At 40.6% G+C, this 12580-nt stretch overlaps 1 protein-coding gene across 1 annotated transcript in view; it reads left to right on the top strand.

The window, feature by feature from the left end:
- Positions 1–12580, top strand: part of LOC140231097 (proprotein convertase subtilisin/kexin type 5-like) — a 66965-nt gene that overhangs the window by 44207 nt on the left and 10178 nt on the right. The window contains exons 22-25 of the mRNA XM_072311249.1: positions 1098–1334; positions 2018–2219; positions 10793–10890; positions 12468–12580. The exon at positions 12468–12580 is cut by the window's right edge and continues 151 nt beyond it. Of these exons, the coding sequence (XP_072167350.1) occupies positions 1098–1334; positions 2018–2219; positions 10793–10890; positions 12468–12580 (650 nt within the window). The remainder of the gene's footprint in view (positions 1–1097; positions 1335–2017; positions 2220–10792; positions 10891–12467) is intronic.

Raw genomic sequence — 12580 nt, 5'->3', positions numbered from 1 at the left:
CTATCTGTGGCGCTCAATCCAAATTTTCGAACCAGTTTCTGCTTCGTTGAATCGCCAAAAAACATGGCTCAGAAAAACGCTATTTTTTGGTCTTTCCTTTGATCATTTTGCTTCAAAATTTCGACAGATGATAGAAGACATGTTAGACTCCAATAATATATCACAATCAGAAAATCGTAAGTTTTGACCAATTTTAATGCTCTGACTTCAAACTCGATTTTCACGGCTTCGACCATGCGCGACTTTAGAACCTTTTTGTTGTAGCGGGTCGCATATTCTGGAAGAGCAGACTGTAAGCTTTAGAATGGTGTATAAGTCAATTCAAATGGACTCTCCAAACCTATCTAAATATTGTAAAGAATGTACATACTCTGGGAAAGTGTAAACTGAGAACATAGGCTCTGAAGTACAGGGTCTATTCAAGCATTTAATCTTTACCAAACTGCGCTAGCTGGCGATGAATAGGACAAAAAACAGGACGTAAACCAATGGAGCAACAACCATAAAGGGATTATCAGATTGAGCTGAAATTAAGCATGCTCTATTAACATATACATGTAGTGACCATGATCACTGTCAGCTTTCAAAGCAGTAGAAGTATTCTTTCGAAAGTTATTAGACTTGAAAGTGAAGAGTGTGCGAAGGATTTTCAAGAAATGAAAAGGGGTCTCCAAGACAGACCTCATCTCACTATTTTACAATAAAAGGGTTGTAGAAAAACTGCTGAAAACACACTTTCCCAGTCATTTTATGATCCCAGACTTAGGAACAAGAAGAATTTCAGAAAATATGAAATTCTAAAGATTGACGTGGTTGACCCATTTCACCTTTTTTTAATCCTCATGTAAAATCAAGGGGTGCGACTTTTTAATTGCTTTGTGATGCACGGACACATTTACAATACAAGACAGGAAATTATGTGTCGTCTGTGAAGAAAAGGCATTGAAACCGATTGAATATTTTAGCATTTAAAGCCTGTGTGATCTATCTGCTGGGATATGTTGTTCTAGCAGGAGAAATTCCATGGAGCCTTTTACTCCTTCTTTATTTGCTTCATTTTGAACAACTTCACATGCTACCTTGGTCACTTTGTGCAGATGACAACGGCAACTGTCAGAGTTGCCACTCGTCGTGTGTGACGTGCAAAGGTGGCAGTGCAACAGACTGCCTCTCTTGCAACTACTACAACTTCCTGGATAATCAGAACCGATGTGTGACGGACTGCCCGGTGAGCTTCTACCCAGACTACGAGAGCAACCTGTGTAGGCAGTGCCACTCTTCCTGCAGCACGTGTCTCGGCTCCAACGCAGAAGATTGCATCGAGTGTAGTCCCAGTGAGTCCATGCCTACCTCACTGTTTGCTTTATGTGTGCACCATTTGAAAATGTTCTTCTTTTTTTTAAAGATGCTAAATCCATGTGTTGTGGTAAGGAGAAAAGCCTGAATTTTTATTTCACATGATTTAAGAATTTTCATACAATCAATGACTATAATGTCCCATAGTAGTACCCTCTAATGGGATAAAGAAAATCTGCCTTGGAAAAGTCTTCTGGTCTACACCGATTTGTAAAGAATTTGTATTTCTGTAGGTTTTCTGGATTTAGCAGCTTTTGGAATAAAACTGTAAGCATTGTGATAAACAACATGTAAGTGATGTTTTAGTGACAAGTTTGTCTCATTTTATACATGTTGAGGATGTCATCTTTCCCTACCCCCCCCCCCCAAAAAAAAATGGTATCATTGCAATGTTCCTACATTTGGCATCATCACAAGAAGAACAAATAGAAGATACATGTATGTTAGGTGCTATATTGTATATATTGCACAGGGTGTAACGCAGAGTGTCCTGACCTAGCAGGTGCACAAAGATTGGGCCTGTAGTGAACAATTCAATATTGATCGTAAGATTGTCCCAGATAGAGGGGACAGGGAGAGAGAAAGGCTAACTTTGTGAAGGTAGGACCAAGTTTTTGCAGCAAACCAGAAAGATGAATTTTCATATGTTCACCCCACATAGGCACGTATATGCTGCTGCGCAACGGCCAGCTTTGTGTGGAGACATGCCCGGAGGGATTCTACGAGAGCGAAGAGCTGGGTTTCCGGGACTGCCGGCAGTGCTCCATTGAGTGCCTGGACTGCACCTCAAGTTACCTCAACTGCATCAGCTGCCGAGAAGGGACTTTTCTCTACCAGCAGAGGTGCTTCAGCACCTGTCCGAGGTATGCCCACTCTTGTTCTGCTCTCTTTGGTTCAGGAGTGGGGTGGGGGAGTGTATAGATTCACAAAAAAAAAATAAAAATCTAGAAGCAGGGATGCATCACCTGTTGTTTGAAGTATACCCATTCCTGCAACCTTGAGATTAATTTTTCTTTGGAAAGTCTTTTATTTCTTTCTTTCTTTCTTTCTTTTTAAAACTTTTTTTTTATGGGGGGGGGGAATGGGAGCTGTGTTTGGGATTGCAAAGTGTGAATTAGTAGAGTAAATTTATGGTTTGACCCCCAAAAAATTGATACAAAAGGTTTTTCAACGGTTTTGGGTAGATTTTGACCTCCAAAATAACATACTAAAAATCTACTCAAATCCACCTACCGGAAAGGGCTTATTTCCAAGATGGCGTCCAAAATGGCCGCCGTGGGCTTAAATTTCCATAGAATGTGCAATAGCTGGCCTACATTTGTGATTTTTGTGTCACTTTCTATGTTTTGGAGGTCAACAAATCCAATGAAACCATTTTCAAAGCTGATCAGTGATGGGAAAAACCTTAAATCCAAGATGGCGTCCAAAATGGCCCCTAAAATGGCCGCCATGGGCATAAAATTGCTACTAAATTGTCAATAAATACCGTGCATGTGTGATATATATAAATATATGTGTCAATTTCTATGTGTTGGCGGTCAACAAATCCACTGATATCATTTTCAAAGTTGATCAGTGATGGAAAAGCCTTAAATTCAAGATGGCCTCCAAAATGGCCTCCAAAATGGCCGCCATGGGCATAAATTTGCTACTAAATTGTCAATAAATGCTGTGCTTGTGTGATGTATGTGTCGATTTCTATATTTTGGAGGTCAACAAATCACCTGATATCATTTTCAGAGTTGACTAGTGATGGTAAGGCCTTAAATCCAAGATGGCGTCCAAAATGCCCCCCCCCCCCAAATGGCCACCATGGGCGTGTACTTGTTTTAAAACAGGCAATAAATGGACTACATTTGTAGTGTTTGTGTTTATTCCTATGTTTTGGAGGTCATGCCCAATCCTTCAAATAGTGTCTACCTGAAAAGTTGTCCCGTGTGTAGTGATCAGAATTATTGACCATCTTGTGCATAACATGAATAAAAATATGCTTTGGTAATTTAGAAAGTAATAAATTAATCGACTCTCACAATGATCACCATTTCCTCTAGAACGTACTTTCAATTAAAATGCCTTCAAGTTAGGGTAAATCGAAAACATCAACGAAAGTTCGTTCATTGAAGTAGCATTTACCATAGATAAACTATGCTTCCTCTTCGTCCTCCAATACTGTCTTGTTGAAAGGATTTTCGCAGGTATCAAGTTGACAGGGTCCACAGATGCTGTGGCATGGCAGACCGTATCCCCTACAGCTACAGCGACTTGTTCTACAGCCAGTTGTGCAGTTGCATCGGATCATCTTCAACAACTTTTCTGGAGCAGCGTCCTTGTCTGACATGACTGGAACTAGTTTATTGTCCTCCAGTTTCCAACCCCAGTCTGTTGCCTTTAAGTTTCCGTTCCTCCCCATCCAGACCATGATCTGATAGTATACTCTCAGAAAGTGAAACCTTGTTGAAGACGCTGTTGGTGGCAGACGTTCTGGGGTGACAAACGACTTAGCTGAAGCCAGTTTCTTCACAAAGACATTATATCGCAACTTGGCGAGGGAATCACAGGGATGTCCTCCAAATAATACTTTCATGGCATTGTTGCCGTTTTCCACGACCATGTCTCTTGTTTGGTTGGGGACAAGGAAGGTGTTTGCACAAGTCTTGATTGCTGAATCCCCCTTTGCCAGTTTCTGAAATGCTGACTTTTTTCCAATTCCAAATACTCGAGATGTCGAGTCACACCCAGTGAAGGCATGAAGGAAGAGAAGGTGTGGGCATAGCTCTTCACCCAATGATACTTTCAGCTGGATGATATTGTGCACCTTCCAGTTCCTGGATGAATTGTCAGAACGAAAATACAGTTCTTTGCTGTCGACGCTAGTGTAATGCAATAATGCACCAACAGATCTGTATCTTCTCCAATCAGGGTAGTTGATTGTTGGTATGACAATGCTCACTGCCGCTTTTACTATGTCTACATCAGCATCCCCTGGTGCATGAATTACGTTCAAGTCAATTTTCTTCATTTCCTCACTAATGAGGTTGATGAGCTGTTGCTTGTTGGAGCTCCTGGACAGGAACTCATCCTTTTTGCCAGAGAATTCTATTCCAGGTGTGGAGCTGACTTCGGGATGAACAATATGGCCACGGCGCTTGTGTGTATTGTCCTTAATAGATGGTCCATCATCATAACCATCAAAAATCCATAGTGACGAATAGTGAAGTCAACATACGACTTGGCTATCACATTGAAACTGTCCCCGGCTGTCCATGACAAACGATGCAGCAAGGAGCCACCATCAAGAACATAGTGCTCAGTTTGGGGAACAGAGTCAGACACGGTATCATTTGACGCTTTGGCAGAATGGTCTCTGATAGCTTGAACTAACTGAGGTTTGTCAGCCTTTCTGAAAATACCTATACCCTCAAACAGGGCAGGGGGAAATGGGCTCAGCTCATAGCCCATGACATCTTCCAACGAAATGTCTCCTGTTTTTGACACAACAAGAAATCTTTGAAAGAGTAGAGCAGGGTCAATTGCTCTGTCTGGACCAAGTTTGACTGAAGATACATCTCCAAGTGTTTTGGCTCTGTCTTTTCGTTTGAAGGAAGATGTGAAAGCGGGTTTATTGACCATACTTTCCATAATCTTCTCTCCAACAGACTTATGCTCGTGGACATTCACATCTGACGCGGCCACCACTCCAGTCACAACATTTTTCAGTGAGGGATCTGGAGAAAGCGGAGAGCATTCACTGAGTTTTGAACTGATTTTGGCTAGGTCAGAAGCATCTCTTTCCATCCTTGCGCCACTAGATTCCTTGTGTTATTCACTAGTCGTGTACAAAAGATCAGTGAATTCCTGCATCGCACTGTTATATTCCGACGTGACCGGCATTGACATTGTCCATAGAGACCGTTGTTCTTCACCCATCCCACTTCCGCGTGTTAGGCCACATGTGCTCCTCAGGAATCTCATCAAGGTCTGTTCGATAACAAGATCAGGGCTTAGACCCGCCCAGAACTTATTACTCCGTCCGATGACATGGAATCCATCTGCAAACTTGCGAAAGACATCTGGATGATTCTGTTCTAGCTCTCTCATTTCTTGAAGATACAAGTAAGAAGACTTCAGGTAGTTGTAATGGCCAGCTGCAGCAAATATTGGCAGACATTCAGTTACAGCATGTAGGTGCATTGGCCAAGATCCTTTTCGATCTGCTATGATCAACTTTCTTGCGACCCCTAACATTGTCTGATAATTTAACCACAACTGACTTGTCTTGGATCTTGTTCGAAGTTTTATCTTCCGTTTGTCCATTTGTTTTCTGATTGTAACCATTGCCTCAGATGTCACGACATTCTCAAGCGTTGTCTCACCATCCAACACCTTAGAGTACATATCCTCTGACTGAGCCACAAGTGATGCAAACTCAGTACTCTCATTCATCATTTCAGATACAACCATTCGATTAAGGCACTTGTCTACCAGCAAATGTCCTCTGAACGCTCTTTGAACTGCCTTTCCAGTCATCATATGCACCACTGCATTCTCACCATACACGACCTCTAGAACCTTGCTGAGCCCTGTTCCTTGCATGAGTGTTCCTATGGCACCGAGCAAGTTCATGAACATATTATGAAAACAGCCAAGCAGTAACAAGTTTTTGAAGCAACAATGAACACAGGGACAAAGAATTTGTTGTTATACGACAAAAGATCGCACAAAACTTGAAACTGAAATGTATAATCAATAGCCGAGTTAGTAGTTATAAAGTAAGGAAAATGCACATAAGTGGGATACCATATCAGAATTTCAAGTTTTGTTACACTAGCACTTGGTAAGAAATGATTTTGGTCTATACTTTTGGCCTATATTTTGGACTATACAGCTGACCTCCACAATAACGGATTAAATCCAATCCAAACATTGGAAGTATCAGATACGTATTGGGTATTTTGAGTATAACGAATTATTGGCTGTTTTATAGAAATTTTAACCCCATGGTGGCCATTTTGGATGTCATCTTAGATGCCATTCCTGGTTTTAGAGACTTTCCCTTCACTAATCTGCGTGACAAAATAGTTTTAGTTGATTTGTTGACCTCCAAAATATAGAATATCACAAATACACGGCATTTATTGACAATTTAATAGCAATTTTATGCCCATGGCCGCCATTTTGGGGGCCATTTTGGACACCATCTTGGATTTAAGGCTTTCCCATCACTAATCAACTTTGAAAATGATATCAGTGGATTTGTCGACCTCCAAAACATAGAAATCGGCACATACACCACACATGTTCGGCATTTATTGACAATTTAATAGCAATTTTATGCCCATGGCCGCCATTTTGGGGGACATTTTGGACACCATCTTGGATTTAAGGCTTTCCCATCACTAATCAACTTTGAAAATGATATCAGTAGATTTGTCGACCTCCACAACATAGAAATCGGCTCATACATCACACATGTTCGGCATCTATTGACAATTTAATAGCAATTTTATGCCCATGGCCGCCATTTTTGGGGGCCATTTTGGACGCCATTTTTGGGGGCCATTTTGGACGCCATCTTGGATTTAAGGCTTTCCCATCACTGATCAACTTTGAAAATGATTTCAATAGATTTGTTGACCTCCGAAACATAGAAATTGACACAAAAATCGCAAATATAGGCCAACTAGTGCCCATTCTATGGCAATTTAAACCCACGGCGGCCATTTTGGACGCCATCTTGAAAATAGGCCCTTTCCGGTAGGTGGATTTGAGTAGATTTTTAGTATGTTATTTTGGAGGTCAAACCCTACCCAAAACCGTTAAAAACCTTTTGTATCAATTTTTCTGGGGTAAGGCTATTTTTTGATGTAGATTTACCCGACTAAATTGTATGTCAGCGTACACGCCAACCATATTGAGTTTTACACTTAACTTAGTCTGTAGCTGCCTGTGTTTGCTGCTGCTGCTGCAGGAAACTTATGGGCTGTGACAGTTATCTGTATGAGTGTGGTGATGATAGGGGTAGACCTATGCTGATATGACATTGAGGATTACTTGTCGTCTATTTACCATAGGCCAGGATGACCTCATGACATCCATCCCCTTTCTGCAAAATAAAGTGGAGCAGTTGAAAGGATGTCACATATGCACAACTCAAACATGAAGTAAAAAGATGATTTTTTTTTTTTTTTTTAAAGCATAGCATGGTACTATGTGCCTGGTTGGTACTGCCTATTGATAGTCACGTGGGGCGAACCACAAGGGGTCCCTATCCTTCACCCATTTTTTTTTTTTTTTTTTCGGTGTGTGTGTGGATGGTAAGGGGGACTGCCCCACCGGTTAGTGCCCTGCTCTTTATGATGAATGTAATGGAATCTTTTTTACGTGTGTGAGTCGTGTCTAACTCACAGACGGGACTTCCATTTAATGTCCTATCAGATGGATAGAAAAGATAAAGTAATTGGGCAGACAACTCAATCCAGAAAATGAATGTGAAACCAGTCCAGAAAATGAATGTGACACTAATCCATTTCCTTTTTATTTTTTTAGTAAAAATGGCAGTATTTTGATATTAACTTTGATTTCAGCTCACCTGATAAGACATGCCTTGACAGTATCAGAATTTGACAAAAGTACCTCATGAAATTGCCATCTGTACATTATTGATGGAAATTGTCTTTCCATTTCTAATATAAAACTAGAAAAGTACTTGTAGAGCGTAGACCTCCGCCAAGCAGCTTGTTTCCACCCATTATACATGCATGCTGAAATCACCCAATTCCCCAGTATAGTGACCTTTTGTTTACGTCATCAGTTTCCAGCTACACGGCGCCTCTCCTGAGCAGAGCACACACTTCAGAGCGCGTATGCAAACCTCAAATACACTCAGCTTGCACTCCTAAGTTCATTGACCCTCTCTGCCAAAAATCAAAAATCTTTCAAAAATTCATAAAAATTCCTGCATCACTCCCAAATTTTCATTATCTGTTCCTGGTGTCATTAACTTTTCCTGCAAGTTTTATTCAAATCATTTACAACTGTTTGAGTTATTTGTCACAAAGACAGACAAACAAACACTGATGAAAACATAACTTCCTTCCTTGGCAGAGGTAAAAAAGGTAATTTTGCTCATCCTACCCAAAATTGTAGATAATGATCAACAGTGTAAATAAGCCAGTTATTCAGAGATAGGAATGTTACCCTCATTTACCTAAAAAGGTTGTACTTGGCAGCTTATGGTACATGGGCTTATTTTAGAAACACATGAAAGCTTTTCCTAATACACGATAGGCAAATTCCACCTTTTGAAATGAAGTTGGGATATACTTGATGCATCAGTTGACTGTGGGGCAGCAAGTCATAAGTAAACTGAAATACAGTTTTTGAAATGTGCTCATATAAATTTGGCACAGTTCTGCACATCTCTGATTGACACCTCCCTCACTCTTCACTCATTTGTCCCTCGCTCTTCACGTTTACCTATCCCACAGAGCCAAGTGCAAGTTTGGTGAGATGTTTATGGTGTTTCAGGCAGATGACTTTTACCATTTTTGATTTGCCTGTCATCGCAACTGTAACCGTCCTTATTGGTGTTTTTTTTTTTTTTTTTTTTTTTTTTTTATGAAGACCAGTGCCCCATTTCATAAAAGAAGTTAGGATGGCAACTCTTGCTGGAATGGCAACTTCCAATGACAACAGCCAATCAGGAAGTCGGATTCTTGGAGTTACTATGACAATTGCCATTTCAGCAAGAGTCGCTATCATATCAACTTTTTATGAAATGGACCCCAGGCCTTTGTGGTCCATGACCTCTTGTGGATATTAATGGAGGAAAGTTATTGCATGGAAACAAAATACTTGCATTATTCTGTGACTTGGTTGTTGTGCATGTTTAGTTTATTGCTTTGCTTGGGCAAGGTTGAATATTGCGTGCTGTACCCTGACATCATGCATGTTTAAAGATACCTGGTTCACAAGAAAGTTTACTTTATTTATGATTTCCATGAGATATGTGATGAAACCTTCACTTGGAAGGCTACCGTAAAGGTTTATGATCTGCATGCTATAGTCATGAGAGGTTTTCCTTCCAGCATTGAAAATTTGTTTGCATTTCAGTTGGTTTTCCCCTATTTTTATGGATCACATGGTCATACCAAGCATAGAGGAATGCGTTCACTTTAAACCTCTTGCATGTTGTTGTTGTTTTTTTTCCACCTGATCTTGTGTCTGTTTGTACTGGTAGAAGTTACCCTTTACAGGAACTGAGTCTTCGCATTGCATGTTTGCACCTTACTAGAGGCAGAGTACAATACTGTTCTGTGGCATTTCTGTCGCAAAGCAAGGATGTATGTCAGCCTCATGATAGATTCCAATGTTTGGGGGCTGGAGATGATGAGTACATAAATTTGCAATTTACAAAGTGCATTCATGCTATCTGTCAAGTTGTGTCAATTGCTCCAACAGTGCTCAGAACAGAGATACATCCCTTCCAATACAATGCGTATAATTGTGACTGATGAGAGATTATACTTGGAATGAAAAGCGATGTAGGTAGTATGGCTAGATGTGCATTCAGATGGTAAAAATTGAAGCTTTGATTAATCAGGACTCCTTTAAAGCAATTAAAAATGCCCCTTAATAGGCACAACTACTTTTTACCTTTTCAATTTCATTCTTTGGCAAATATTATGCAAGGGATGCACAAGGCACTCTGAAATGGTCCACTTTGTTGGGTTGCTCTCAGGATGCGTTCGAGCGCTCTCCTAAAGCCATACGTACTGTACCGTACCCGCGCCAGAGGAGCGCTCGAACACTCCTAAAGTGTACCGTACCATACTGTACGGGGCCAAAAGTGGACCACTTCCCGATGTGCTCCAAAAGCGTGCCAAAAGCGTACCAAAAGTTCGCATTTGAGATTGCGGGTATCATGCGCATACGTCGCAATGCAAAGAGTTCATTCTCTTTGTTCGCGACAGCTGTAAGTAGTTCAAGTGCGCCAGGTGAATGACCCTCTTGCTACAAAATGTGTGACCTTTTCTAAAAATAACTCATGAGATACGCTTTCTCAACAGAGCTCTCGAACGCTTCAAATCTGGCACAGTTCGGTATGGTATGCTTTGGTTCGCTTTAGAGCGCTCGAACGCACCCTCAGAAGTACCTGTTCTAGATGATGCAAAGATCACTCCATGTCCCAAATCCATTGACAACATGCGTAAATGTCACTTAGGGCAGTGTACGCAGCCATGCCCTGCATTGTAAGCAAACCTTTTTACCACGTTTTGTGACACTTTGTGTGAGCCTACACATGCAAGTGGGTGCATCTATGACTATTTGAATGATGGGGAATGTTGTTAAAATTTGAAGAGGCTACTCACTGTATTTTGGACTCGTTATACAGGCTGTTGTAACCGTTTTAGCCATCTGATGTCTTGTGTTTCAGTGGATATGATGAGGACGCCAGAACCAAGCACTGCGTACAGCGAGACAGGCTGTGCCCCCTCTTCTGTGTGGAGTGTGACGACTGGGGTGACTGCACACGTAAGAAACTACATTTGTACTGTTTATTCCTTTGATCTCTAGCTTCGGTGCTGTCAACCACATTGTGTGCATAATTCTGCCATTCCATCCTATGTTCAAGTTGCCCTTGACATACAGTGTATGGAGTAAAATGAAACAATCTGACTAGTAGAAGCTTCATCAAAATCAGATGTAGAATGAGGAAATTTTAGAAATTTATTAAAGTTTCACATGTTTCCATATGATATTTCAATTTGCCCTACTTCGTTATGATAGACTTTGCTTCTTGCATGTGTGCTCTGCACACTCACAGAACAGTTGTACTTTTGAAAACTTTTGAGTAAACGCTCCTTGATTTGGCTGCTCCCACCTTCCTTGGCTGCATGTATGCCAGCAAAGAGCACTGTCTGCCCTGAGGGGTAAGCCTAGCGTCTTCTGTTGCTTTGCACACTTACAGAGCAATTATACAGGTTGTATGGGCATTTGTATAATGTTTCTGAATATTCATGTATCATGTTATGTATAACTGTTTTTTTATCCAAAAGTTGATTTACATTTTGCAGATTGATATCAGGCTAATACATGTGTGTGTGTGTGTGTTACACACACACACACACACATACACACACTACAATAGCTTCTGACATCGTGAGCATTGAGAACTAAGGGTTTCTGGGACAGCCCTATATAGCTCAGTTGGTAGAGCACCAGACTGGCATCTGGAGGTCTCAGGTTCAAATCTAAATGGAATCCTATTTTCTGTGCTCAATTTTTCATATATAAATATATACATTTCTGGTCAGTTTTCCTTTGTTTGTATTTTTAAGATGTATGGACATGTGGAAGAACAGCCTTTGGTTGAAGCATATGCCTGTGTGGAAATAAAATGAACGAATAAATGAATGAATTGCGAAATAAGCACTCTCTAGTACCTACATTACTCTTCTTTAGCTGTGAATAAGTATACAAATGGTGAATGCTCATGACTGCCATGGTGTAAGATTTCACGAGGTGAAAAGTAAGGCACTCTATTGTGCCAAGTTGAATAGTGTGCCTCATCGTTCAGTAAGTGTGATATCTTGTTCCACTGCATGAGTAAAGACTATACATTATTTGTTTAATGCAACACTTAGGACGTCAACAGATGTGACCAACTCAGATCATCGAATTTAGCACAAAAATGACACCCATTTTCCTTGAAAGCTGACTGAATAGTGCAGTCACAGTCAGCCGTGTACATGTACGTATGTACACCAGACCGATTGATTTAAGTTATTTACAAAACTGAGTGACATCAGAGCCATGCAATGGCACAAAAATCTTTAAGTCAATTTTAAGTTTAACACTGCAGTCAGTGGAAATTGGTAACATCAGCCATGCTATATCCACTTTTGCTTGCAAAAATTGCACAGCTGACATACAGCATGCAATGGTACTTTTAACTGAATGTTACGTTATGGGCAATGGATCAATCAGATAGCCACATTCTTTTTAAGTATTGTATAAACACTGTTAAGACTTTACATACTGTGTGTTCAGTCAACACTGCAATGTTTCTCCAGTGAATTCTTCCAATCCTTTTGTGATTCAAATCACAGAATGCGAAGCTAATTATGTGGAATACTTTGGCGAGTGTGTGAAAGAGTCTGAAATGGCCTGTCGTCTGAACGAATACATTGCATCCTTCGACGAAAACAATGAACCCCGGTGT

Source organism: Diadema setosum, chromosome 7, assembly GCF_964275005.1.
Source record: "Diadema setosum chromosome 7, eeDiaSeto1, whole genome shotgun sequence".
In the NCBI taxonomy this organism is placed as follows: domain Eukaryota; kingdom Metazoa; phylum Echinodermata; class Echinoidea; order Diadematoida; family Diadematidae; genus Diadema; species Diadema setosum.
The sequence above is the reverse complement of the archived record's forward strand: the minus strand, read 5'-3'. Positions and strand labels throughout refer to the sequence as shown.